At 36.6% G+C, this 27729-nt stretch overlaps 3 protein-coding genes across 5 annotated transcripts; 2 read left to right on the plus strand and 1 right to left on the minus strand.

Annotated features, from left to right (window-relative positions):
- Window positions 1-2735: 2735 nt before the first annotated feature.
- On the plus strand, window positions 2736-3873 carry LOC103930713 (40S ribosomal protein S15a-1). The gene is made up of 4 exons (XM_048564452.1): window positions 2736-2850; window positions 2969-3143; window positions 3241-3401; window positions 3568-3873. Exons 2-4 carry the CDS (start codon window positions 3011-3013, stop codon window positions 3664-3666), a joined length of 393 nt encoding a protein of 130 aa, XP_048420409.1. The 5' UTR covers window positions 2736-2850; window positions 2969-3010; the 3' UTR covers window positions 3667-3873.
- A 9043-nt stretch (window positions 3874-12916) lies between these two features.
- On the plus strand, window positions 12917-16662 carry LOC103930712 (ras-related protein RABE1c). Of its 3 annotated transcripts, none has more exons than XM_009340083.2 (9): window positions 12917-13063; window positions 13302-13447; window positions 14169-14241; window positions 14336-14436; window positions 15381-15446; window positions 15566-15663; window positions 15908-15970; window positions 16049-16141; window positions 16282-16662. In XM_009340083.2, the coding sequence occupies exons 2-9, from the start codon at window positions 13375-13377 to the stop codon at window positions 16363-16365; spliced, it is 651 nt and encodes a 216-aa protein (XP_009338358.1). In that variant the 5' UTR covers window positions 12917-13063; window positions 13302-13374; the 3' UTR covers window positions 16366-16662. The 3 variants fall into 3 exon arrangements, with proteins under 3 accessions (XP_009338358.1, XP_009338357.1, XP_009338356.1); XM_009340082.3 differs by having other exon boundaries at window positions 12924-13083; XM_009340081.3 differs by having other exon boundaries at window positions 12971-13198.
- Window positions 16663-17125: 463 nt separating this feature from the next.
- On the minus strand, window positions 17126-20029 carry LOC103930710. Its single transcript, XM_009340080.3, has 6 exons — window positions 19875-20029; window positions 19585-19679; window positions 17914-18984; window positions 17759-17824; window positions 17455-17653; window positions 17126-17336 (listed from the first exon to the last, which is right to left on the minus strand). The coding sequence occupies exons 2-6, from the start codon at window positions 19585-19587 to the stop codon at window positions 17272-17274; spliced, it is 1404 nt and encodes a 467-aa protein (XP_009338355.2). The 5' UTR covers window positions 19588-19679; window positions 19875-20029; the 3' UTR covers window positions 17126-17271.
- Window positions 20030-27729: the final 7700 nt, after the last annotated feature.

The raw sequence follows: 27729 nt of genomic DNA on the forward strand, positions 1-27729 counted from the left end.
TAATGTAAGAATATTTTAATATTCTAAAGTGGTCCACATGACACGGTCTATATGATATGTAGGGTTTAACGGATATTATTATTTGCAAATAATCATATTGGTCAAATTATGAGAAATGTTTCCTACCAAATTACGGTGATGGTTGGTAATTGATTATGGGCTTTAAATGGAAACGGGTCCTCTCTGTGCCTCACTTATATATATTGCATATACCCATCTAATATGCACTTGAGAGTTGGAAAAACACGATTAGGGTTATTAAGTGCAAATAGAGGTAAGAGAGAGAACACCTATTTCCTCCGCCACCGACATAATCCGATTGGGATCTCATAGCGTTCGTTGTCATGGACCAAGGTACGCTTGGTTGTTTAATGTATTTCCGCATTTTATTTATAATGTGAAAATCATGAAGTTTGATGATCATGGCTAAATTGATTTATGATTAACATGGACAACAAATGGGGGATGTGGAACGCGTGTGGTTGTTTGGCTTCACATGAGGACAACCCGCTCTGAAACCATGATGAAATTGGGATTCCATCATAAAACTAATTGGCAATATGAAAAGTAGCTCAAGGCCATATAAGCACATAACAAACTTGTCCTCTCACCGATGTGGGACAACTCTCAACACAAACAAGGAGGGTTCATGGGTTTGTATCTTTGACGAAGTTTAGAGAAGAACTGCTTCACTTTTTCTTAGGCCCGAATTTATTCTTCATGGAATGATTGAAGCTTGAGAACGACATTGTCGAATTTCAAAACCAAGATACGAGACTCCATTGTTTGGTTTGCATCAAAATTGCTATCCAAGTGCAACTTGATTAAGAGTTGAAGATTCGAAAATTGAGAATCTAGATGACCCAAATTGAAATCTGGCAGTGTCGCACCAAAATTGCGGTCGAGATTGCAGAAATCGCCATGCTCACTGCCATTTCGACCGGGCTGGCTAACATCATAGTTGCGAGATTCCGTTGTTCAAGAAACCATTGTTGAAATTTAAGATTCAAACAATTTGAGTGAACTCCTCTCAAGTAACTTTGATTAATTGATAGTCACTTCTATAACGACTAACCTTTCTTCTGCTAGCCTTTACTTAAAGTAACTAAGACAACTTAAAGGTAACAAACCTAATAGCTCAACCAAATTTGTTACAAACAATTGACACATGGCATTGATGTGCTACTAAGATCTTGCCACGTCACATGCCACATCATATCATTTGTGATATGATTTTATTGGTCCATGGGGAATATTTGTTAGGAAGTTAGTTCAATCTTTAGCAAGCAACAATTTATATATTTTGCCCTTGTCCATAACAAAATAAGTTGAAGATATTGATTGTATTTAATAGAAATTGTTCTTACATAGATGAGTTAAGGTTTGACTGAGGTCTAACATTGGTATCGAGTCAGTGATTCCTATACTTCGTTGAAATGAGAAGGTCACCCAAATTGTTTGAATCTCAAATTTCAACAATGTTTTCTCTACTACCAACAACAGAATCTTGTAACTATGTTGTCAGCCAACCCCATAGAAATGGCAACGAGCATGGCGATTAATTCAATGTTTGTACTTAGAAGGCCTAAATTATTGGCAAAAAAACCTTCACGAAATCTTCCCAGCAAGGATAATTGCGACAAAATTCGCCAACTAAAACCATTGCAGAGCTTCCCCTTTCATGTGGAAATATGCCATCTTTCCTTTCTTGGATTCTTTATAATGTTGAAGAAATCAAAGTAGTGATCTCCCTTACAGACCTAGCCCAGAGGTTCGTCACCATCTCCAAACAAGGAAAATCCATCTTGATGAATGGTGCTAGCGACTTTGGGGCAAAATCTGTGCGATAGAAATCGGGGTGAAATGAGGGTTTCTCCCTTCTTGGAGATTATGATCGTTGTATGTCACATTGGAAAATTCACCGGAGATAAAACACTCCTCGCGCCGAGAGATTAAAGCTGTTGAATGATCAATGCTTGACTGGCTTTGAAATCAATCTTAAATTCCGTGAAGAAATTTTTCAGATTTGACACTTGTACCTCCATAGCTCAATGAGAAGCTAATCGAGTCATACGCTAAAAAAAAAGATCATGAGCCCTGGTCCATACCAATGTTAGACCTCATTCGAACCTTAACTCGTATACACAATAACAATTGCTATTACTCAATAACTAGAATACAATCAATATCTTAACATACTTTGCTATGCACAAGGGCACAATATATAAACTGTTGTAAGCTAAAGATCAAACTAACTTCCTAACAAATATTACACATGGACCAATAAAATCATATCACAAATGATGACATGGCATGTGATGTGGCAAGAGCATAGTAGCATCCTAACAGAGTTGCCACCGACCCCCACGCAAAATTAGGAATCTGTTGCAAAGGAAGATTAGGGTTTTTTCGTGCTTTCATCAAAAGAGAAGTGTCTTAGTTTAGTTGATACAATTCCTAAATTTTAGCTACTCAATTAAGGAATTTAATTCCTTATGTGCAAGTAAACATAAAAAATTTATGAGTTGAACTTATTCTCCTTCTTTTCTTTCTTGTTACTCATAAGTAAACGAGCTCTAAGTTTGAATCTCTGTTAGAACATCACTTTAATTAAAAAGAAAAACATTGTGGGTTTGTGGGCTTGCCCTTCTTCGATGTCCGTGATCCAATGGTCCACACAGTGGGCTTTGTCCCAACCGAAGTTCACTCATCGCCTAAGGTTATTTTCGTAAAAGAACAATCATACATTAAGAAGGCTGATAGCTCCTCACTCCCCATCACCTCAAAAACAAAACCCTACTGCCTTCCTCTACGAACTCCATCAGCCAGCCGCCCAGTCTGAGCTCGCAGGTAAAATTCCAATTCTCCACCAATCTCCAAAATTTTCGAACAATTTAACACCTACCCAGTATCCAAAAACACCATGATTCATTGATTGTAAATTTTGTTTCTTTTTCCATGCTTGCAGATCTACAGCTTTTGATTTCGTTTTCAGCTCGCACTTGCGGAAATGGTGCGCGTCAGCGTTCTGAACGACGCTCTGAAGAGTATGTACAACGCCGAGAAGAGGGGAAAGAGACAGGTCATGATCCGGCCGTCGTCCAAGGTCATCATCAAGTTCCTCCTGGTTATGCAGAAGCACGGTTCGTATTTTTGAAATCTTGGGTTTGATTTGGAATTTTGTGTTTTGTTGGGTTCGATATGTGATTTTTTATTGTTGGGTTTTTGGGATTTGTGTAGGATATATTGGGGAGTTTGAGTATGTTGATGACCATAGAGCTGGAAAGATTGTGGTTGAGCTCAATGGGAGGCTGAACAAGTGTGGGGTTATTAGTCCCCGATTCGATGTTGGTGTGAAGGAGATTGAAGGCTGGACTGCTAGGCTTCTGCCTTCCAGACAGGTTTCATTTTCTCACTCAATCACTGTATTGGGTTTTGGTCTGTCATATTATATGGATTTGCCCGATTGCGCATTTTCATTCGAGTTTTCATGCTGTAAAATGGTTATTGAGCATACCCATTTTTTGTAGTTTTTTTTTATTACGAATGCAATGTGTATATTTGCAGTTTGGATATATTGTGCTGACCACCTCTGCTGGAATCATGGACCACGAAGAAGCTAGGAGAAAGAATGTTGGTGGGAAGGTCCTCGGGTTCTTTTATTGAAGAGAGTATGAAGCGCAACTTTAGGAAGTTTTTGTGAGATTTTGGTTTCGTTTCCTTTGTTTTTTCCGAAAGAAGAGAACCCTTTTTCTCACCAATGCTGGTTTGAAAATTTTATTGTACTAGGATATTTAGTTTTATTTTCTGTTTTGATTGACCCTCATGTTGTTGCAACCTTGAATGTTAAAGTTACGTGAAGCTTGCGGTTTATCTTTTGCGTTAGTGTATTGGACAAATGGTGTTCTACAGAGCTAGATCTTTTCTTTATCGGGTTATTTACAGCGGGTAGAGTCTTGACCATTATTTATGGAAGAGAGATTGTTTTGAGACTAGGAGACCTTAGTCAGAGGAATGACTATGCCATTGAAGTCATGGATAAATGTTAATGGAAGTCAATATGATCCTGGAGGTTTGTTTTTTGTGAAATCTCTAAGGCTTCTAGTATCAAAGCTTCAAGCCGAGGGCTTCTAGTATCGAAGCCTCAAGCCGAGGCCTTCAAAGCTCGATTTTGACTTGTTATGTTCATCCTTTCTCCAGGATTTGATTCTTTTTTGTGTCCCTGCATCTTTTATGCAATGTTGTAGCTGTTACAAAATGTTTGGAGCTCCAGATATATGGTATTTAGCATTTCAATTATGAGTTGATGTTAGCGTCTACTTTAGCGTTGTGATTCATTCATACTGCAGTAGAGTGGGACTAGTTATGGTTTCTTGTAAGGTTTAGCTCGTTTAATGCGGCAGGACCAAGAGCATCCCCACTGAGGGATTATATGGGGCTGGAAAAGTGCTAGATAAAGTTCATTTTAGAGTTTCGAGGAATCTTTGAGGTTTTATAAAAGAATCTATTCCAATGAGGGGTCATATCTTTCGGGCTTTATATGATGCTATATATATTTATTTATTTATGTAATAATTAGATTAAGCGATGAGTTTTTTTTTTTTTTTTTTGGGGATGTTAGCTTTTCTTAAGTTGATTTTTGGATATGCTATTTTAAATAAATATATATATATATATATATATATATATATTTTTATTTTTTATGAACCCCTCAACCTAAAAGGTTCAAATTGTGACAAAGATAGATTTCATCACTTATGAATCGTTCATTGGATTAAATTCCCTTCCCTTATCTCAATCTCGTCCGTTGAAAGAAACAAACTCTCATTTCGTCATCTGAAATAATTTGAATTTCACCTATAGCATAATAATTTACCTAGCATCAATTGCTAAATTAGTATCATACAATATTGAAAAAAAAAATATTTGAAAATTTGACCCATCAATGTTCATGAACGTTAAATCAATTTAAAATTTTAATTCTTATGGAATTTAAAACAATCATTAACGAGCCTAATTGCAAGAAAAATAAGTAAGAAAAAAGAATTAAAAATAACAAAAGGAGAGCATAAGTGTATTCGCAAGGAGAGAGAGAGTGATAGAATTTTGCTCATATGAGTTGCTACTTTTTTTTGTGGGATCCATTGTTTTTTGGGGTTAGATGTAGCCCTATTTTATGCTACATAAGAAAGGAAGTTGCTAGCCTCAGTGATAGAACTAACCCTATTTTTCAGCTCTTTGAGAATGAAATTTCTCGTTGAGGTTGGAAATATGATAGCTTCGTGAAGGATAAAGCCCCCATTGGAATCCTCTAATGATCACCTGTATAGAAATGGTCGTGGAACTGCACCCAAAGTTAGTGTCATGGACGCGGTGCAGCTCCCATTGAAAGCACATGCTGGTTAACCCTGTGCCGGGTGCGTAGTGATTTCATTTCATCCATTCTAAGCATTTAAAATGGATTTGAATCCCAACCGATGTTTGATGAGGTAAATTGTGGCACGGACTGGTTTTGTAACCCGACAAGACCCACGGGTTACGACTCCATAGTCTTCAGCATTCTTCGCTTTTCTTCATCGCAAGCCTCGCCCTTCTCCTCTGTTATCTACTCTCTCCTCTCTTTCTATGGTTCTGATTAGCAATATTTTCGACTGGGCAATTTTTGTTGAAGGTGGCTAGTGGTGGTTGCAGTGGAATTTGGATTTTGTTTTTTGTTTTTTTTATTTTTATTTTTATTTTTTAATTTTAAGGTGGTGTGCTTTATGGCTTCTAGGTTTTTGGCTATTCCTTTTCTGAATGAAACTCAATCCACAGAATTGTTGGGTGGAATTTTATTTTTGTTCTTTCCAACTTTACAAGAGAAAATTGTAGAAATTGTCCCTCGACTTTGACCTAATTGGAGTAGTAGTCCTTTAACTAAAAATTCATGAACAATGGTTCCCTTAAACGTACATCTATGATCATTTTTGTCTATTCCGTTAGAGTTCTATTAGAATTCCGTCAAAATGAGTCATGTTGGAATGTCAATTGCTCAATTGGTCTAAAGTTGATGGACCATTTCTTCAATTGGTTAAAGTTGGGAGACCATTTCTCATTTGGTTTTCCATTTTTGCCCCTTGATCACGTGCATGGCACGTGACTCATTTTGATGAAGGTCCTAACATAATTAACAAAAATGATCATAGCTGCACGTTATGATGAGTTAAGAGACCTGATCATAAATTTTTAGTTGAAAGACTACTCTTCCAATTGGGTTAAAGTTGATGGACCTTTCTACAATTTTCTCATTTTACAAAAGCAAAGTTTTTTAGCCAATCCAAGATAACAAGAATCCCCTCCACTTCAATTATAACCTGTCCCATCCTAAATATTAAGTCCAATCTCATCCGAACCACCAAACGTGTACTCCATATGGTGTAGTGATTTCATTTCATCCATCATGAAATCATGTGCTTTTCGCTTTTGAGCTGATGAGCTCCGAGTTAAAATGCATTCATTCAATTATATTTGCCCAACTATGATGATGCCCCTAGGCAATATGTAATCACATTCCACTTAGGCTGCAAAGGTGAAAGAAATTGCAAATTTCCACATTGCAGAAACCCTCAAAGCAGTACAAAAATATATGCGTACAAATACGTTGTGGACGAATATATGCACATGCTCGGGTGACCTAACACGTGCAAGTTGTGAATCATTGCACGTATCCAGAATTTCGGTCGACATTGCCTTCTCTCTTTGGCACAAGGAAGAAGGCGATGATGACCGAAAGCTCTTAACCTGCCCAAACTCCTACCAACAAAACGAACTCCATAATGAGCTTGTTGGATCTTTCGTTTTCATATTATTTGAAACCTCACCTCCCACGTTTTCATTTTCATCTTCTGAAGCCCTTTAAATTATTAGTCCATCCATCGCAATCTGTAAGTACAAGTTGAAACCCCTTTTGCATGAACTTAAACTATTTGTCTCTGGCGTTTTAGGTTTACGGTTGAGACTGAAGCCCCTTTCACCCGTACACTCACTTTTTCTGACATACACGTCATGCAATAAATCAAGAAAAATACTCAGACTCCTTCCATGTTAATTAGTTTTCCTCTTTCCTAGCAATCACTTGTTTGTCAGCGTAGAGGAAAGTTTTCTCAACTGTAAGAAACCAAGCAGTGTTACGCTTATTATATTGTACCGAAATTATCATATGATTAGAATCATATAAATTGAAAGTTATCACACATATGTGGTGTTTGATGTTAAACATTTTTCTGTTTGCCATTTCACAGATTGATTGCAAAGAAGGAGAATAAAAAGATAGATATCCAACCACCATGAAAATTATAGATTGCAAAAGAGCCACTAATAAGGAAGCTAAGCTGTAATATCCCTTAACAATGTTTCTTCATTTCAAGCTTAAAACAACATGGAAGAAAAAATACTAAAACCTTGAACATGTGCTCTGCCAAAGAGTCCTTAGTTGCCCAAACATGTCCCAACTTTTAACAGCCACGATTCACAAACTGGTCCTTGTTGTCGTCCTCCTCCTCACCATCACCACCGTTGATCTTCCCGCCACACGTCCTCGTTGCCATGGCGGGGTTGAGCAGCAGTGGACACCTAGATGGAGGCCATGGATGGCTTTAAGAGGGAATGAGTGAGAGGGAGGTTTTGTGAGCTTTAAGGGGAGGTTTGGTTTTGTGGTAAGAGTATCTTCCAAGCATATGCTTAAGCATTAACTTGGTGATGGCCCATTCCTTTTCCACCTTTAGGTATTTTTATGGGAGCATGGATGTAACTAAAGGTGTAGGACTTCTTGCAATTTGCACTTGTCCCATTTTTCTATTCCATTTTGCTTTGTCACTTTGCTTTCGACTAACTATATTGTTTTCCCTCCCAAGACACGTGTGCAACCAAATGTGATTGCTAATAACAAACTTTGGAACAACCATGCGAAGGGATGAGATCATCTCTGGATCTCTGCCTTTGGAGTAGGCAGATCTGATTTTTGGGTTCGTTTGCTTCTGAGGTAGAGATTTGGAGATGATCTCATTCCCCATTGTAAAAGACTCAAAGGGTGTTGTAAGTGTAAAGGTGGTTTTTATTTGAAAAGATTATTAGCAATTCAGTCGTACGTTTCCTCGTGTCTATAATCACGTCATAATGTAAAGTTGACTTTTATTTAGAGAGACCCTTAGTCGTTTCTGGTTGTGTATCTTTTGTGTTACTATATGACACAAGCGGATGTACAACCGAATACAGGGAAAATTCTCTTTGCTTGGATGACATTGAAGTGAAATAAATGAGGGGAAATCATAGATTGAAAAACTCTAATCATATAAAAGTGCTCATTCACTTTGTGCTTATGATTGATAGTGTATGTATATAGGTGAGTGTAAGCAACACTGCTAACAAGCAAAAATGTAACTGTTGAGGTCTTAAGCTCGATTTCTCCTACTACATAAAAAGAAAATTATCCCACTATATATGTCGGAAAAAGTAGCTTAGATTAGAGTCGTGTTAACATCTCATACGAGATTTGTAAGGAGTCATCAATTGATAATTAAATAAGGATTAAGGAATTAGAATCGAACCCATTACTGTCGAAAGTGAACCCCCACACACCACCACCCCCCCCCCCCCCCCCCAAAAAAAAAAAAAAAAACTAGAGCTCATAGCATCATACTTTTACCAAAGCGTTTGCTGCTTGATTACCTTCACGAAAAATATGAGCCTAAGAGTCATAATTAATAGTGACACTTAGTTAGATTAAATTAAACCAGTCATGGATTTGATTAATTTTGGTTATGCTTGTCCCTTGTATAGTTGTATATGGCCAGGCAGATATATAGTAGGTATGGCTTAACATGTTGCTGCTTCACAAAGCATGTGAGGCATATCATTTTGTATTACAAAAAGGGTATTAGGACCAACCAAGTCAATTAGAGTTTGAGTACCATTTTTTTATATACCAATATGCACATATCATCTGTTTTTATATATACAAACAAAATGACACCATTTTCTCTCTGTATACCAATCATATTTCATTTGAGAGGCACCATGATTTTGTAAAACATACATTTGGATATCCATTAAACATAGCAAATCGGTCGTGTTAGTCGCGTTTGCGTCATACCTGTTATCTTAACATATTATGTTATGTCAAACCCATTATCTTAATGAGTTCTTAATAAGTGATTAGATAACAACGTGACTTGTTAATAGGTTGACTTGAAACCTGTTATATTCTTGTCGTTTAGTGTTGGGTTAATGGGTCATCCAAGAAATTGTCAGGCCTAATATCCATATAAATTACCACTAACTCACTCCTTTCTCTGTCTTGCTTCTGAAATGAGTTCTTCAAAAAGCTAAGTCCTTTATTTTTATTAAGTTTGATGCAGATTTGTAGAGGGAGATTCAAACTTGAATGTAAAGACCAAGCACTTTGACTGACTGGCCTAACCTGTATCAGCCTAAAACCCCAATTTTTACCTTCAAATTTTTGTCATTGTACCCTGAAGATTGCTAACAAAAGCTAGTGCTGCTCTTGCCTTAAGGAAAATATTAATCTTGAAGATGTGAAAAAGCATGAATCTTGAAGATTTTCAAAGGCCCACAATATTCATAGGAGAAATTTATGTGCAGGCTGCCGAGGCTAGCTAGATTCTCGTTGTTTATGAACCTCTATCTGCTCAAGTATCCAAACCAACATGCAATGAGTGGAAGGTATGGACAAAGGGAGCATCAACTTGAACTAGAAAATTGAAAAAATTAAAAGGGGAAAACCCAGCTAGAAACAAAACTGATTCCCTTGACCCAATCTTTTTGTTTTGGTTAGCATCTAACTGGTGTGTTTATTATAATAGGCAAATTGCACCAACCGTTATGACTGACTTTTCTCATGTGGGTGGGTTGGAAAATCATTGGAAGGCGTTCAAACGAGGCTAGAATCATACGTTGACTGTAGATACACATGAGTCTCACAATTTTACGTTCAATTCAGACTATGCGGGGTATATTGTCATCTTTATGAGACTCACATGCATCTATAGTTAAAAACACACCAATCACACACAATAGAAAGAAAGAGTGCAAGACTATATGAGAAGAAAGAAACTATCCTTTCTTTGCGACCATGGATGCACTCAAGTTCCGTGGTATGCTAGGGTTGTTCTTGACCATGTGATTTATGTGAGCTTTGTTATGTGGCTCATGCGCAACTACGATCGAAATCACTAATGCACGTATGTGCGACTAACCTAGTAATTCTTTAATTGTCGTTTTATTATCGTCCCCCATTCTATGAAGTTGAACACATATCACACGTAGTTGTTCAATGCCTTACCAATTAAGCAAAGAGTGCAAGACTAGATGAGAGAAGACGAGTGGGCAAAGAAACATCTTCTTTATGGCATTCATCAATCAAAACAAGAAAAACAGATAAGCGAAAGTTCAACTGGCCCTGCTGTATTTAACTCCATGGATTTGGCCAAGACAATGCCTTTGGCTTTTAGCCCGTCAAAGTCGCCCACCATGGAGACATTTTCACAAACTCACCACCAGTTGTCACATTGTGGGGCCACTATTAGTTATTACGTGATTTGGTATATCAAATGCTATAATATAAGTGATTGATTTTTTTTTTCAAATATCCATAACACTTGGTACAACGAGCAATCTTTCTAACACACTGAAAATTCTATTCACCCACATAACCCCCCAATTATTATTCAATATTTGATTAACTCCACCACACCAGTCTTTAGTTTGATTATATTGCAAATAAAGACACTGGAAGTATGTGCCGTGTTCACGCGGTTTTGCGACCATGGAAGCAGCATCGTTTGACGTTTTCCTTGCTTTTTATACACAACCAGTTGCTATATGAATAGATGAAATTAACAGGATATTTCTCTTAATTAAAAAAGTTTAGTACTTTTTTAACGTAATGTTTGATACTTTGGTTTAGTGGGATAAACTCACACATAATGCTACAAATTTTCCTTAATGAAGTGATTAAAATCAAATATTGACGATATATTGATCAAATATTAACAAAAAAATTGATCAAGCATTAATGACCTATGATCAACTATTGACGATATATTGATCAAATATTGAAAAGTGATTATTTCAATGTTTAGAATTTGTGAATTGATAATTTTGAGAAATTTCTAAGAATACTCTTAGTTTAGCATTTAGGTTGAACTTGCAACCGGACAAAAACCTAATCCAATTCAATTGTAAAGGATTGGTTCGGGTTAGGGTTAGGTTGAAAGTTGAGAATTGAGAATGAATCTCATATTGATAAAAGAATGGACATTGTATGAGCTTATGAGATAGTTAGGTTACTCTTTGTATTGCCAATTTTATGGTGAAACCTTAATTTTCTTTATGGTATAAGAGCATGTTGTCTCGCATGTGAGAGCAATTGCCACACATGCTTCATGTTACCCTATTTGTATTGTCCACGTGTTTGGCTTGAAAATTTGCCACATGTTGGGGGAAGGGGAATGTTGAGAATAAACCCATATTGATGAGAGATGAGACCTTAGATAGACTTATATATAAGGTGAAATATTCTCCGTATTGTCAATTGAGAATAAACCCATATTGATGAGAGATGAGACCTTAGATAGACTTATATATAAGGTGAAATATTCTCCGTATTGTCAATTGATTTTATGATTGAATCTCAACTTTTTCCCTTGACTTGCAACCCCCATTAGTTGCACGCTTAGACGTCCATTGTTGAAAGAAAGAGAGACAAGGACCGGCGGATAGGGGAAATTGAGAGGGTGAGGAGAGAGGGACGCCGATGCTAGGTGATAATCGCTGGAGAGATAGACTTTAAAGTTTCATAGAATTTTGGCTACGTTTATTAAGAATGCACTACAAAAATTAGTTAAGAGGGATGTCAAAATTTGACTAGATGCAATTTATGTTAAGGTGTCATTTTGAAAGTCTCTTGTTTAGTGTATTTTTAATGCATTTGTAGTGTTTTAGCAGTGTCTTTGTTGTGTTTGAGTACTCATTGGTGGTGTCCATATAGAATTGTTTGTATTCAAGACGTACACCACATATCATAACACAAGTGGAGAAAATGATATATTTTTTCTTGGTTACTCAAATATGAGGAGTACCTACTCAAAAGAGTTTTATGTAGAAGCTCCTATTCATCATTTGAATAATAAATATTATTCTTATTTTATAACATATGGAGTACCTGCTTGAACACTAAATACTTGAAAAAATTTCTCATAGTTCAACATTTACTATAAGACTCGTTTGTATACAACACGTATTTGAGTAGTCATTAGTGGTGTCCATATAAGACTCATTTGTATGCAACACGTACTCCACATGTCATAACATAAGGGGAGAAAATGATATATTTTTTAGTAATGTTATTCTTATCACAATTTTATAATATATTTATTTACTACCTTAAGATGGCAGATAAGTTGGATAAGATACATCATTTAATTTCAATCTTTTTATTAATTAAAACACTTAAATAATCTTAGGTGGAAGAAGGAAACTTATTATATACCATAATCATAATTTAATTAACAATTTTTTTATTAATTATTGATTAACATTTTGAAATTAAATGCTAATTAATTTAAAAGATATGACTGTCCACATCAGATATCACTTAAAATTGTATACAATTGTGGTACAAAAATATATTAAGAAAAGCATTATTGTATCTTTTTTTCGTTTTCCCTACTTATTTTATAACATGTAAAGTACCATTTGAATATTGGATATTAAAAAAATTTCTCAAAGAGTTCAACATTTACTGGACCACATCTCACCACCACCCCACTAACCCCACTCCACGTGGCACCCAAAACCAGGTTTTCAAGCTGTCAAATCCTCATTGGCTCCTACTTTTCCCCATAAACAAACAAATCTGTTTTCCCTGTACATAAATGATTGAGAGCTGCTAGCGTGCGCATGGTGTGCAGAGGGTGTAAGGGAAAATAAAGGGTGAAAGGGAAGAAGGAGACAGTGCGCATTATTATTAGCCAACCCACCATAGTAGGAGCAGGAGCTTTGCTAGGTCTGTGTGAACCGCTCAAGGTCTCCCCCCTCTAATTCTGGCACCCAAACCCTAAAAAATCCCCATCTCTCTCTCTCTCTCTCTCTCTCTCTCTCTCTCTCTCTCGCTCTCTCTAAATCTCTTTTTGTTGATCTGGTATTTTGCTGCTGTTAATTTCTCTTTCTTTATGGATTTGTGATTTTTCTGGAGGAATGCTTTCTGGGTTTTTGATTTGGTTTCTCTTTGATTATGTATGCAGAGAGAGATAGTGTTTGGATTTGATTGTATTGGAGTTCTCATTGATTAGATAAAAAAAAACCCAAAAAAACAGAATGGCTGCTCCACCGGCGAGGGCTAGAGCCGATTACGATTACCTCATAAAGCTTCTGTTGATCGGCGACAGCGGTGAGTATTTTTTTCCCGAATTTTTAGATCGATTTTATGTTTAATGTGTCAATTTTGTAGCAAATGGTATGATGTATTGGAAAGTTGTAGCATTTTTGCATTCAGATCATAAGAATGTGGCTTTAGGCTTTAAGATTTGATGAGCTTAGGGTTTCAATCAGAAGTATATTGGAAAAAGGGGTTTTCCTTTCTGGGTAGTTTAGATCTGGTTTGATTCAGATTGAAATTATTTCTTCCTGATTTATGAGCTTCTGGTGTCAAATAATGTGAGCATTTGATTATAGTATAGTGTAGTGGAATTTATGAACGGTTGTTTGAGCTTCTGATTCAGTTTTTTGATCAAATGAAGTCGTGCATTCGTGTTTATGATTTTTCATTTTTTTTTCTTTTAAAGTTTGTGTTGAATGCAATGTCTTGCTAGTTTAGTCACGTGTATTTGCTCTTATACGTGAGTAGTAACTTATAATAGGTTGCTAACCAAAATGCGGTTTCTATGAACCACTTTATCTATTATATTATGGAGCTTTTGCTGCAATATGTTTAGATTAGCAAATACCTAACTAAGTAGTATATTGGAGACTCTAGTTCTTACTTGACACGGTCGGTAGCATGTTGACTGCTTCAATTGGTATAGGAATTTTGATATTACAAATAATGTACTTGGCAGATAGCCAATGCTAAATTGGATACATGTCTTAATAATTTCTATTCATCTTTGCAGGTGTTGGTAAGAGTTGCCTTCTTTTGCGTTTCTCAGATGGTTCCTTCACCACTAGTTTCATAACAACCATTGGGTGTGTGTTCCCTGGCCTTAGAGTTTATTGCATCTGATAAGTTTTTCTGTTTAGAAGCTTCCTAAACCTCATGGGCTTATTTATCCTTGTGAAGCATTGATTTCAAGATAAGGACCATTGAGCTTGATGGAAAACGAATTAAGCTCCAAATTTGGGACACAGCTGGTCAGGAGCGGTTCCGTACGATCACAACTGGTAAAAATTTATTATCATAGGTACTTGCATGTTGATTTTACAAAATACTGATGGTGGTATATTCATTGCCCATGTTGCTCTTGATGGAAGATGGATTTGCATGAGATTTTCGACACCTTTTAGTTTCCACTTTCAGAGTTTTTCTAGAGACAAGGTTTTAAATTCTACATCCTGAGTTCCTTACTAAAAAATTGGCCAGAAAAGTCGTAGTTTTTTGTTACAAGTGGCTTTTGAAGAAAATAGCGATTGGATCCAAATAATGTGCCTTTTAGAAGAAAAGGGAAGAGTGAGGGTCCCATTAAAAGGTGGATTATAAGCAGGCTGTTGCCAGAATGGCTCTTGGGGAACATGGGAACCCAGCAGTAAAGGAGGAAATGCAATGCTTATGGTCATATATTCTAGACTAGAAAAAGGGTATAGGTTGACTTTTAGTACCAAGCAGGCATGCTGGACAAGGTGGTCCCAAAATAAAGCATGAAACAGGCACATTCAGATGCAGAGCATCTTTTACTAGTATGTACATTGGATGACCCTTACAAAAAGAAACTGGAAAAGATGTCATCTCTTGTATCTGATGAATTCCTCAATTGGTGCTGGCTGAGACCAGTATTTCCATGGGGTTTGCAAGCCCATAATGCAAGTTCCCACAAAGTATTTAGTTACTGGAACTGTGATCAGTTAACTAGCTGCTGCTCGAGTCTGTTACTTGCGGCAGGGTGAGGAGGCACATTGAAGTGGCCTGCGAGTACCCTATGTTTTTTTAACCAAGAGCTAGAAGCCTATAAATAATGGGTGAAACTTTTTATGAAAAACTTTACAATAGGGCCTGTGAGGCACATTGAAGTGACTTCATATCTTTGAATGCCCTGCTGGTGTGTTGTGTGTGCTCTATTACTTTTTAGATAATAAATTTTCTTCTCTATTAACTATTCCTTCTGTCCCAGCTTACTATCGTGGAGCCATGGGCATTTTGCTGGTCTATGATGTAACCGATGAATCATCTTTCAATAGTAAACTTCTCTCCCTTACTCCAATTTCTTACCTGTCAACATCTGCCTCTCTTCTACTTTTGGTTTACTTGAATCTGCTTTGTTTGAAAGTTTCTCACTTGGCTTGTTGCTGCTTTCAGACATAAGGAATTGGATTCGCAACATTGAACAGCATGCATCAGATAATGTTAACAAAATACTTGTAGGGAACAAGGCTGACATGGACGAAAGCAAACGGGTGAGCTTGTGCTTGAAATTTATCATGATAAGATGCCTTTTTTTCAGATTGCTTCGAGTTATCATTGGGCAAGCTTGTTTATCTTGCATGTTGATGATGCTTGTTGGCACCATAGCAAGAGTTTTCTTCCTGGTCTTAGTAAATGGGGCAATTCTTATCGGGGTCCTAGTTTTGCTCGGAATTTTTTTAGTTACAGAAACATATGTTTGCACCCTTCCTGATCTTATCTTCACTCTCCTTTTAGGCTGTGCCTACCTCCAAGGGCCAAGCACTTGCTGACGAATATGGGATCAAGTTCTTTGAAACTGTAAGTAACGCCTAAGAATTGCGGAAACTAGTTGAATAATAAACGTTGCTGTTTACTGAAAGATATTGCATAATGCAGAGTGCAAAGACGAATCTTAATGTGGAGCAAGTTTTCTTTTCAATAGCAAGAGACATAAAGCAACGGCTTGCAGATACCGACACTAGGGCTGAGGTATTTCATTTGCTTTCCGATTTTGTATTAAAAGGATATAATCTCCATTTCGTTTTTCTTTCTTTTTTTTTTTTTGTTTTTTTTCCGAAGCTCGCTTGTTTAAGGATTTAAATGACTTTGGTTTTATTCCGGCGTTGTAGCCTACCACAATCAAGATCAACCAACCTGACCAGGGAGCCGGGGGCGGTCAAGCTGCACAAAGATCAGCTTGCTGCGGTTCTTAAGTTGGTAACATTGTGATCAACGGGGGGGGCATATTGAAGACGTACAAATGTTCGAAAAGACGAAAAAGCTAATTGTATGACGATACAATATGATGGTGCTTGTGATCTCTTTCCTTTTTTCTTCTTTTCGTATCATTCTTTCGAAACTTAGTGTGTGGAAGGTAGTTTCTTATTGTTTCAGATTTTCATCGTTTTACATGTTCGTGGTAAAGACTTGACGTGTAACCTGTGGCAGGCACATTTTTGTTTACTGCCCCATCTCCTTCCTAGTGTGTTAAAAGATAGATTGGATGCTTATTATCTGAGACTTTCATGTGTCTAAACTTGAAGCCTTTGCCACATGTTTTTATAGTCAGCAAAAACCCTCATCATAATTTGATATCTTAAGTCAGGATGTAGCGTTTATTGCCACCGGAAAACTTTGCGGACGGTATTGCCACCGGAAAACTTTGTTCCAATTTCACGAGAAGGAAACTGAAACCATGTTCACAACTAGCCAAAATGACTGCCCCAACCAGTGCCATAGCAAACAGAGCAGCACCGTAAACCTTAGTTCCGACATCACCACCGCCACCTGCTGACAGTCGAGGGTGAGGATAAGGGGAAGGGAAACAGAAAATAGCCATTTGTTTTCTAAAATTTTCAAGGGCTAATGTCGGAACCAGAGAAACCTAAATGTATGATGGGTTAAACGAGATTGACTCGTAAACTCTGCCATGGAAGAAAAAGCTCGAGCTACAAAACTGCACAAGCAACCCAATGAGAGCTATAAAGTGACAGTTGAACTGTACCCAATTCACAAAAAAGCATAAATTCCTCCATCCATTTGCCATACAAAATACTTTAAAAAGTAATTATTTCGCGCGTAAGAAGAAAAACTTTCTCCAATCCTCTATACAAACACACCTACAAGTTCAGTTCCTCCTTTCCATAAATACGCTGAAGTTCACGAGTTGCCGCTTGAAAGGATTCTGATGAACAAACGTTTAAATAAGCGAAAGGAAGAGACAAGCTATGCTGGATACAAATTTAAAATTGATGAATGTTTAAAGTCACAGAAAGAAGAGAACAATAATTGGAATTCATTACCTCTCCAACTGTTAAAAGCCTTCTGATTGATCGGAGCACCAAACACAGTTTGAAGTGTATCAAACAACAAGCTCTCAGGCGTGCTCTTTAATTCTTGCACTATCTGATAGATGGTCTTGCCATTCTCAAAGAATATGTGATTGTTTGGATGCTTTGTTTTGCAACCAGCATGGCACTCAAACTCGTAAGCATTAAGCACCTTCCATAAACCAAATATCCACGTTGAGTCATGATAAAACGTAAACAAGAAGAGAAACATTCGGATGATTTACCTCAAGAGTAGTTTATTGAGAGGAAGACTTACCTTAGTATAATTACATGATTGACAACCACATAGATAGCCGACACCTTTGATAATCCCGCGAAGCTCCTTGTTACATAAAGGGATATAACAAGTCATTAGAAAGAAATCCTAGATTCCTAACTGAACAAAAATGGCCAAGAAGCTCAGAAGCTTACCTCACGTGCCAAGGAAACATATTTTACAGGAACCCCATCAAGCATGCCCGTAGAAATCAAGCTCCTAACATTCGACGGGAAGCTGTTTGGAGCTTGTTTCCTTGACGTTTTGACCTCGGGTTTATTCTTCGAAACTGACTCAGGTCTTGTTTTGGCTACAAAGGCAGTATTATCAACTGCACTGGCATTTGATGTGTCCAATTCCTTCTCGCACGCAGTTTCTGATGTTTGAACTGAAGAAGGATGGTATAATTGATTATAGTTACCAACAGGCCTGCCCATGGCTATATCTTGATCACCAGGAAACCCCCCAAAAGATATCATACTTGCATTCCCTTTATTATAACTGTCAGCCATTGCTACCACACTTTCATCCCCCTTGCCATAGTTGGAACATATTGATCTGCCATGGTCATCCCTCTGGTTGTAGGCATGACCCATTAGTAAGACACTACCGTGCTCCTTATCATAGGCCTGCCCGACTGATAAAAAACCAGTTTCATTTACCCTATCAAATGCCTGATTTGTGGACAGGTTACTATTATTTTCCCTATTGGAACCATGTTCCCTTGAAGCATGCATGCCATTGTCACCGTACCTTACCTGATTGACTTTGACTTTTCTAATTCCAGCATAGCTAAGAGTTTCAGGATCTTCTGTAGCATGAGATACTGACAAACTAACAGATCCGTCTTCTCCAAACTGGTCACCGATACCCTTCCTTAGATTCCAATTATCTGATCCGACAGGAGACACGTTCCTTTCAGCAAAGCTGACAGAGCTTGCTGTATCAGATCCAAATAACCGGTCAATGAATTGATGCGGAACTGACTGGAAGCCTGAAGCATTCTCCCAAGAAGGGACATTTTCATTTGACATTCCAGAGCTCAATTTGCTGTTTGGAATATGTACTGCTTGCTTCTTGTTTGGAAACAGCTCTGCTTCACTAGCATCTACAAACCATTGCTGAGATCGCTTTGGCTCAATTCTTGAAGGGTTGCCAAAAGTTCCATCTCCCTCATTTACATATCCGCCACTCTTTGGCATCCAAAAACCCTTGTTCTGGAAAGACTGCCAGTACCAAATACTCAATAAATGAAATCCATTGCATGCTTAAACATGCACAAATGTCTAATGATTAAGACAGGAACACTAAAAGGAAACTTTTAAAGCATTTTACTTGAATCAAACAGCGAAAAATTTCATCAACTAATCATATGCTTAATCCTTTCAACTTTGGAACATCTAAACATTTCAGAATTTTGACAATCCTAAAAGAACGACACATCACCTGGAAATCTATCTACAAACATGATATACTGATATACCAAATAAATGAGAACTTCAAGAGCAGCTGAAACAAACTATAACACACACTCTAGTCGAAATCACCCTTCTCGCTAGCCTTGTATTATTGCAGCGTCGAGGTACTAACAATAACCACACAATGCCAAAGTTTAAGAATAGAATTTCTTAAAATTTTTAACTTTGAATCGTACCCCAACGAAAGAATTTTGCAGTCATAAACACCACAAGGATAATTAATTTGAAAAATAAATCACAATAAGCAAACCACACCAACACACAAAAACCACAATTAAGCAACCACCAGCACCAAGTCCAACCAGATGAACACATTGGAGTTAGTAGGGGGAAAAAGTTACAACTTACCATTTTCCTCCTCCTACTTCACAGTAAAAAATTTCCCCCTTACTCTTCCATTTCTGCAGTGAGCGTCAACACGCACGGACTGTGATGAATTCCATCTGCATATACGCACACATACACAGAGATGTTCAAAAATTAAAAATTCAGAAGCGTATGAACTTTCTGTCAATTCAAACCCTAAAAGTCAACAAAATCCCCAAAAAAATCCCCAAATTTCTTCCTACAACTGCATGAGATAACAAAAGCGATGAACCTAGAAATGAAGAAGGATATAATATTACAAGCAGCCGTACCTTTAGCCGCAGCAGGCCCATGGTCCGTCGACGACCGATCAATTTGCCCGCGAAGAAACTCCGGCGACGAAATTAAAAGATTGAAAAGTTGAGAGAACGAAAGAGAGGGGAAGTTAGGGTAGCTGAGGAGCACTCGATCTTTTCTCCGGGAAAAGAAAATAAAAATTCGGTGAGGCCGCATGCGAGGAAACTCGCGGTTACTTTGATCATCACCGTCCATGTGTGCGATTAATAACAAATCACAGCCGTTTATTACGAGGCCGGTCTTTAATCGAGTGTAGTTTCGTCTTTTGGCTTTCGCTTCCCTAGCAAATTAGGCTTCGTTTTTTTCATTTTATTTTTTTTTTTAGATTTTTTTTATATTTTTATTTTAAAAATTAAGGGGAAAAAACAGTCCATTACACGCGTAATTTAATTCTGTTAGTAGATTTTAAAATTAATTTTTTATTTTAAAATTTTAATTAAAAGAGATTTTTGGAATTAGCCTTCCATATATAGATATGATAAAACGTGTAATAATTTCTTGATTGTTAAGAAATATTTTTGAATTACAATGCCTCTCCAATTAGGATTGAACTTTTCTGAAAATCCTAGACCATTTTTTATTAGGAGTTACCCCACGTATATAAATAGGGTAAAACACTCATTCATCAAAACCACCAAAGCTCTAAGAAAACAAAATTAGAAGCCTTCATTCACTTTTCACCAAGCAAACAAGACCCCAAGCAACATGTCTTGCATCAGTTTCACGACACTTGAATCATCTGCTCGAATGGAACACGAAGAACTAGAGTCTATGTTTGTGGAAGCTGATCAAGTAATGGTGGATCATAAACCAACCATCCAAGAAGAACTAGAGTCTAAGTTTGTGGAAGCTGATCAAGTAATGGTGGATCATAAACCAATCATCCAAGAAGAACTAGAGTCTAAGTTTGTGGAAGCTGATCAAGTAATGGCCGATCATAAACCAACCATCGACTACATGCGACTGACATCTTTCTTGGAGTTCGATAACTCGTTCTTGACGCCGTGGAACTGGAACCCTAGTGGCCCTTCAACAAGTGATAGTAAATCAAGTTTGCAGACAACAAGCCAAGATTACGTTATGTTCCAACCTGGTTTATTCTTTACCCGCGGATACGAGGGTGAACTCGTTGCAGTAAGAGACGATGATCATGATCAGTATACGTACTCCAATGAGTTTACTGCAATGATTTTAAGGGGTTGTGATCTTGAATGAATAATGAACGAGACCTATGGCAAGTTAACGTAGTAGGAAGGAGAAACCATCAAGGATATAGAGATCGAGGAGCAAAGTGTAGTAGTTTACAAATTGCGATTTCTCTTAATGAATATTTCTTTTGTTACAATGTAAGATAATTGATTTTTTTTTCTTTATAATGATATTTTACGTACTTTAAACTAATAAATTTCATGACAGAAAATTTTAATTCGGAAGCTTATATAGGAAAAACACATCCACTCTATCCAATGTAGCTACATCCACGTATGTGAAGAAAATTAAACCTTTTAATGGATTAGATTAATCTAATGAATTGCTACGATAGATGGTAAACTCGTTGATCTAGTAACTACAATTATATTCCAATATGGAGAAGTTCGTATTGTTAAAAATCCACATTAGAATCCCTTCTAACGTGTCTAAAGAATTTTTTATCTTCCATCGACTACAAGCAACTGACGTCCTTCTTGGAATTCGATAACTCGTTCTTGACGCCATGGAATTGGAACCCTAGTGCTCCTGCATGTAAGCCAAGCAGAAAAAACCAAGAACACATTAAGATACAACCTGGTTCAATATTTAGCAATGAGTACGAGGGTAAGTATATATGATTTCTTGAATCTTGATTGTCATAATATATTCTTGATGCATAATTGCATATGTAATCTTCCAAAGGACCTCGTTTTTTTATTTTTTTTTATTTTTTTATTTTTTTTGTCTACCGAATTTTTTAGAAATATATATATATATATATATATTATGACAATCAAGATTACATATGCAATGACACTGAGAAGTCAACAATGAGCAGCTTAAGTGAAGTATATTAGTTTACAAATTGTGATCTCTTTTTTCATGTGTAATGGATATTGGAGTTCCCTTTTAGACCATGAATGTTACGCTTGAAATAATTGTAGAAATGAGACTGATTTTTTAGACTGAGAATAACGAATAATTAATTAAGTACCGGAAATTACTTGAAACAGTCAACAACTGCATCAAAATTGTTGTTATCCCTAAACCCGAATTTACATAGGGTAATGCTATCCACACCATGTTAATAGAATTTTCAAAAGAATCCATACTTTGAATATCGTTGTTCATAGTTTCAGCGATTCAGCATGTTTCTTGCTCAACGCGAATTTAGACGAAGTCGGACCGATCAATATCTTGTTATCCCTTCTCGTGGTGCTGTTCATCTCATCATTTACCTCTTTGTTGAGGATATTGTTCTCACGGGCAATATAGCTTCCCTCTGCCATGTTGTCATTTATTGACACTCTTGACAAAGAGTGAATATAAGGAATTTGGCCCTTGTCACTATGGAGAAATTGTTCGATGTTCCAGGTACACACATCACAGCATGACAGGTGATGTTCCTCACTAGTTGGTCTCTTCTTTATCAACCACATCATGTGGCACTTTGGTTAATAAATGCTTCACAACTTTTTATGCTTAGATACACCTAACGTAAGATTGATCCAATGGCTTCTAGGTTAATCTAATCCAATGACTAGTTGACTGTTCATCACTCTTCTTCTTGGGCTGGTATAGTGAACCTCAATTATTTTGTACGGTAGAAATTTCAGCCAATACCTAGCAGAACCCGAATTCAAAAGACGGATTTCTACAGAAAAATATTATCTGCAACCTTAGATTCTAGTATAAGGTTTATGATTTGGAGATTTGTTTTGCCCAAACACAGTGGTGTCCTTGTCGCCGGTCAGCTAAAATACAACACCACAACTTCCTACAAAAACTATAGAAATGAAAATTATGCCTATTAGATTCATACTCATTTGCTTCAATGTTTTCTTTCTTCTTTTGCTTATTCACTTTGTATCTGACTTTTGGTAAGGACCCAATTCGTAATTGTTGTTTGATACATAGAAAAAACAAAAACAAAACTTGTAGACTGCTGAATCCTGCAATTTTAATCTTTGGAAGAACCAAAAACCAATCCATAATTTTTATCTGTTTCTCCTTAAGATTGTCTTTCTGCAAAAGAAGTAGGATCTGAATTCAAAATCATCAAGACTCAAGAGAGAAAAAGAGAGAGAACGTAAGATAGTGGTGAGATATTATTCGTTTGATCTATCAGACGGTAGGAATTTAAAAGCAGATATTTATAAGAGTAAACCTTATTTAATAATTGACACGGGTGTCATTTTTATCAAATGTCAAAAAATAGACAAACACGTGTCAAATTCTTATGGGCTGGAAACACCAGCTCAACTAATATTACCGAACCCCGAAAAATTTCTCGTCGCTACGAGATTGGCACTAAGGGCAATGCTCCCTTATTACGTAGACTTCATCTCACTTAAACCAATTATGCTCTTGTTCTTCTCAAACGCAATCACTTGATGTTAAACCGTGTGATACACATGTGACCGTCGAATCCCAAACTCTCCAATCAAGATGGCACACCTCTTAATTAAGAATCCCTTTGAATTTCACCACTTGATTGACTCCTTGCAGCACCTCACCCTCACTCAATGGTAGAGCCAAAATTTCTTATGAGGAAGGACCTCACAGAGGTATAGAAGAAAACTAAATCAATAGTGATTATAAACTTACTAATGCTAAACATCATAACATATATCCAAATAATTAAGTAGTCAAAATTAACATATGCATAGATAATTTTATCTATTTATAGTAATTATAATTATTCTCGACGAATTTCATATTTTGAAACCATTGCATGATGTCATCTATACTACTTGAAGTATTATTAAACTCAATAGGAAAAATTACTAAAAATTTTGCAAACCCTAAAACTCAAGGAAGAGGCAAGATATAATAGAAACAAATATTTTATAGAGAATAATAGAGTGTCACAAACCTTATTGTTCTTTATTCAATACATTTGGGATTTGGAATGGCTAAATATATAAACTTCAAGAAGAATAGAGGGAATAGCTCTATCAGTGCATGGGTGAAAGATGATTTTTTTATAAATAAAAGTGAATAATGGGTTTTAATTTAATGTCATTGGTTTGTGATAATGACCATTTGAAATATTATACTTAATTTTGGGATGAGATTTGGATGAAAAGATATGATTGAATTTTTGCATGAAGCGATGAGAAGGGTTGCAAAGCAATAGATTTAGGTATAATACTAATCTTGTTTTTTCAAGCTAGGATAGGCCTAGCACTACTCTAGTCTTCATGTGCCTCCGCCTGTGCCCTCACTCTATTTGGTCTTTCTTATGCAGTGTGTCTTGTTTCTCACTTTAGGGCTTCCCTAGCCAATACACATCTCATTGCCCCCAAATATGCCTTTTACGTTATCTGAAAGGCGCTCTTGACTTTGGTATATTTACTTTCGTCCCTTAATTATGCAGGTTCGACCAGCTAGGATGGCTAGGCTGATACTCGTCTGTTCAGTTCTGGCTTTCTCTTGTATTTCTTAGGTCCAATCGCTTTTCTCAAAGTCCATTTAAACAACACATTATTTCTCGCTCCAGCATCGATTCTGAATATTGCACCATGATCCACGCACATGTGTCAAAACTCTTGAGCTCCCTTGGCGGTTGACATTATATGACAATCTTGAGTTCATGCTTGTATCAAACATATTGAGCTCAATTATCATTTTGTTATGAACAGATCAAAATGGGTCATGATATTCGTTACCCTTCTTTCATGGATGAACCGATTCGCATCCTCACTAAGGGCCTCACCTACTTCGAACCAAATTGTATTAACGAAGTCATCAAGTTTTAATTAAGAAGCATAATAGAATAAAGCCTTAATTAGAATTTGTAATCACTTGAGATTTGTAGATCACTTGTATATGTTTATTTAGATTACTCCCAGGAATTCTATTCTGTCGTAGTACGGATTTCTGATGTATGTATAAAAGGATTTACCCATCAAATCAAAATCATTCAGTTTTATACAATTCTACATCCCAGCATTTAATTACACCGACAAAGAATAATTATAAAAGGATTATTCTCCTCCTGGAGACCTCAAGGGCTAGTGGAACCATATAAGACACGACTACGGGCTAGTTTGGTATTGCTGTGCTTTGAAAAAAAGTTGCTGTGAGAATAAGCGGCTGTGCACAGCGGCTGTGCTGTGAGAATAAGCGGCTGTGAAATAAAGCAGCAAAGTGTTTGGTAAACTTTTTTGTAAAAGTGTTTTTGGAAAAAAAAAAAACAGTATGATAGTGTTTGGTAAACTTTTTTGTAAAACAGATGTGACTGTGTGAAATGACCAAAAAGGGTATAATACTAGATGTGCTATTAATTTAATTTTCTTAACAAATAAAAGTGAATTACTAAATATATTTTATTTTTAGAAGAAAAATATTTATAAACTTTATCTTAAATATTAATTAGTATGGCAAATTACTTGAATAGAAATATTTTAGAGTGAATAGCTAGGATTCATTAGTACAATATTGTTAATGTACTTGAAAGTAGTCTAATTAGATGCATTCATCAAACTTGTTGTTATTCTATTTCTTAATGCCTCTATCTCATGTGATCATTCAACTTGATAATTTTGATATTCATCATCATCATCATCACTACTATCGTTTTCTTCGCAAAAGTCCCTGGGGTCATCAAAATGACGATCACGTTCAGAATACCTTCGTATGTAGTTATGAAGAGCCATTGTAGCAATGACAATCTTCACTTGCTTATTGAACGGGTAATTAGGCATATCCCTTAAAATTGCCCATCTTTTCTTCCATACCCCAAAAGTTCGTTCAATGATGCTCCTAAGAGAAGAATGCCTGTGGTTGAATACCTCTTTGTGACCAGTTGGTTCGGCACCCCTACGAAAGTCCGGGAGGTGATATCTTTCACCTTTATATGGTCCCAAATAACCTCTCATTTGTGGGTACCCCGCATCTACCAAGTAATATCTTCCTGACAATTGAAAATTTGTTTTGTATTGTAATAATTATACAAAGCAAGTATGTACAATGTTATAATAAAAGTATGAAGATTACCATTTGGAGGCTCAGAAAAGTTTAAATTTGGATTCCGTAGCACGGATAGAAAAACTCTTGTATCATGTGCAGTGCCTTCCCATCCGGCACAAGCAAATGTTAATTGCATGTCAAAATTACATGTAGCCATAACATTTTGAGTCGGTATTCCTTTCCTACTAATGTATGGAACTTGATCCGGAGGTGGTATTGAAGCCTCAACATGCACTCCATCTATGGTACCAATACAATCATAAAAATAATAATATAGAAGAAAACCGTCAACCTACACTTATAGTTTGCAAATAAGTTAGAATACGAGTCAAACTTTACCTTAAAATAAGGCATGTATCTTGTATCTCTCCTTATTTCTGGGGGAATGCCACGAAACTCCGAATCCATTGGTTTGATAATATCTATTGCCATCTTACATACGATATCCAACATAGCACCAAAATATCTACTAACAGTCTCACCAGAATGTTGAAATCTCTCTTGAGCTAATCTATTTTTCACACCATGTCCCAACATATGCAAGAACATTCATAATATTTCAGTTGCATTCATTTTCCTTGAACCTTTCAATCCATAATTAGTTTGCAAGTCATTGGATAATCTATAAAAGACATCTTTGTACATCCTAAACATTTTATAGCATCGCACATCATTTCCTTGCAGTACTTCCATCAACCAAATATTACCTGTATGGGAAGAATTCATACATGGAGTTTTGTAGACATATTTTAAATAATATGTTTCAACAACTCTCGCTACAGCGCATATAATTAGACCATCCTCCAACTCCTCAACATCATCATCAGAGGTGTTCATATTGAATATACCTGTAACCTAACACATAATTCAACATTCCACAAGTCATAATCTAACAATCACTAAGAAGTCATAATCTGACATTCAAGAACAAGTATCCAATGTTTAACAAGAAATCATAATCCAACATTCAATAAACACAAAATACAAGCAACATTCAACACATAGTCTTAATGCAAAGTACAAACTACACAAAGTCCTAATTCATAGTTATAGCTTCTTATTGTTCTTTGTTGAACATATATTTCAACCAAGTTAGCTGGACTTCAGGATCTTGTATCGTGGTAAACACCTCTCGCTTCTCTGCAGAACAAAATAAACATGTAGCAAACAACCATAACTCGCTAGGTGGCTCACAACCAGGCAATTGTGCAACAACCGCTAACACTTCCGGAATACTACTACCTATATGCAGCGACCTCATCAATGAGTTTGCAAAACTCCTAGTTTCATAAGCTTCAACAAGACGGTCAATTTGACCACAAGTTTTGCAGCACCTCCAATTTTTTTCCCTTTCTTATCAACCTTCTTCTTTTTCAATTCTCCTTGGTTAGCCGCTCTTTTTTTTCCCTTCCTACTTGCTTGCCTTAGATCCTGCATAGTCTCAGTTTCTTCCTCATCATATGAATCAATTTGTCCTACAGATTCCTCTCTTGACTCTGGTGGTAGTACTCTAGATGAAGGTGCCCAGGCATGTTCACCGGTAGCAATTGTACTCAAGAACATCCTATTTAACTTGTCATCCATCTCAGGACTAATGTCTTTTTTTTCGCAATTTTCCATATTCTTTGTTTATCTACAAGTAAGAAAGAATATGGTTAATACATA

Source organism: the organism of the source record quoted next, unplaced genomic scaffold, assembly GCF_019419815.1.
Source record: "Pyrus x bretschneideri cultivar Hongxiangsu unplaced genomic scaffold, Pyrus_bretschneideri_v1 Contig39, whole genome shotgun sequence".
In the NCBI taxonomy this organism is placed as follows: Eukaryota; Viridiplantae; Streptophyta; class Magnoliopsida; order Rosales; family Rosaceae; genus Pyrus; species Pyrus x bretschneideri.

Bases quoted from the DNA above. Each gene is read 5' to 3' on its own strand.
- LOC103930713 (XM_048564452.1), top strand. From the start codon at position 3,011: ATGGTGCGCGTCAGCGTTCTGAACGACGCTCTGAAGAGTATGTACAAC. The intron at 3,144-3,240 runs GTTCGTATTTTT...GGATTTGTGTAG, and splicing joins CCTGGTTATGCAGAAGCACG to GATATATTGGGGAGTTTGAG. The intron at 3,402-3,567 runs GTTTCATTTTCT...GTATATTTGCAG, and splicing joins GGCTTCTGCCTTCCAGACAG to TTTGGATATATTGTGCTGAC.
- LOC103930712 (XM_009340083.2), top strand. From the start codon at position 13,375: ATGGCTGCTCCACCGGCGAGGGCTAGAGCCGATTACGATTACCTCATA. The intron at 13,448-14,168 runs GTGAGTATTTTT...TCATCTTTGCAG, and splicing joins TCTGTTGATCGGCGACAGCG to GTGTTGGTAAGAGTTGCCTT. The intron at 14,242-14,335 runs GTGTGTGTTCCC...ATCCTTGTGAAG, and splicing joins AGTTTCATAACAACCATTGG to CATTGATTTCAAGATAAGGA.
- LOC103930710 (XM_009340080.3), bottom strand. The intron at 17,825-17,913 runs GTAAGCTTCTGA...TTATGTAACAAG, and splicing joins ATGTTTCCTTGGCACGTGAG to GAGCTTCGCGGGATTATCAA. The intron at 17,337-17,454 runs GTAATGAATTCC...TTTGTTCATCAG, and splicing joins GGCTTTTAACAGTTGGAGAG to AATCCTTTCAAGCGGCAACT.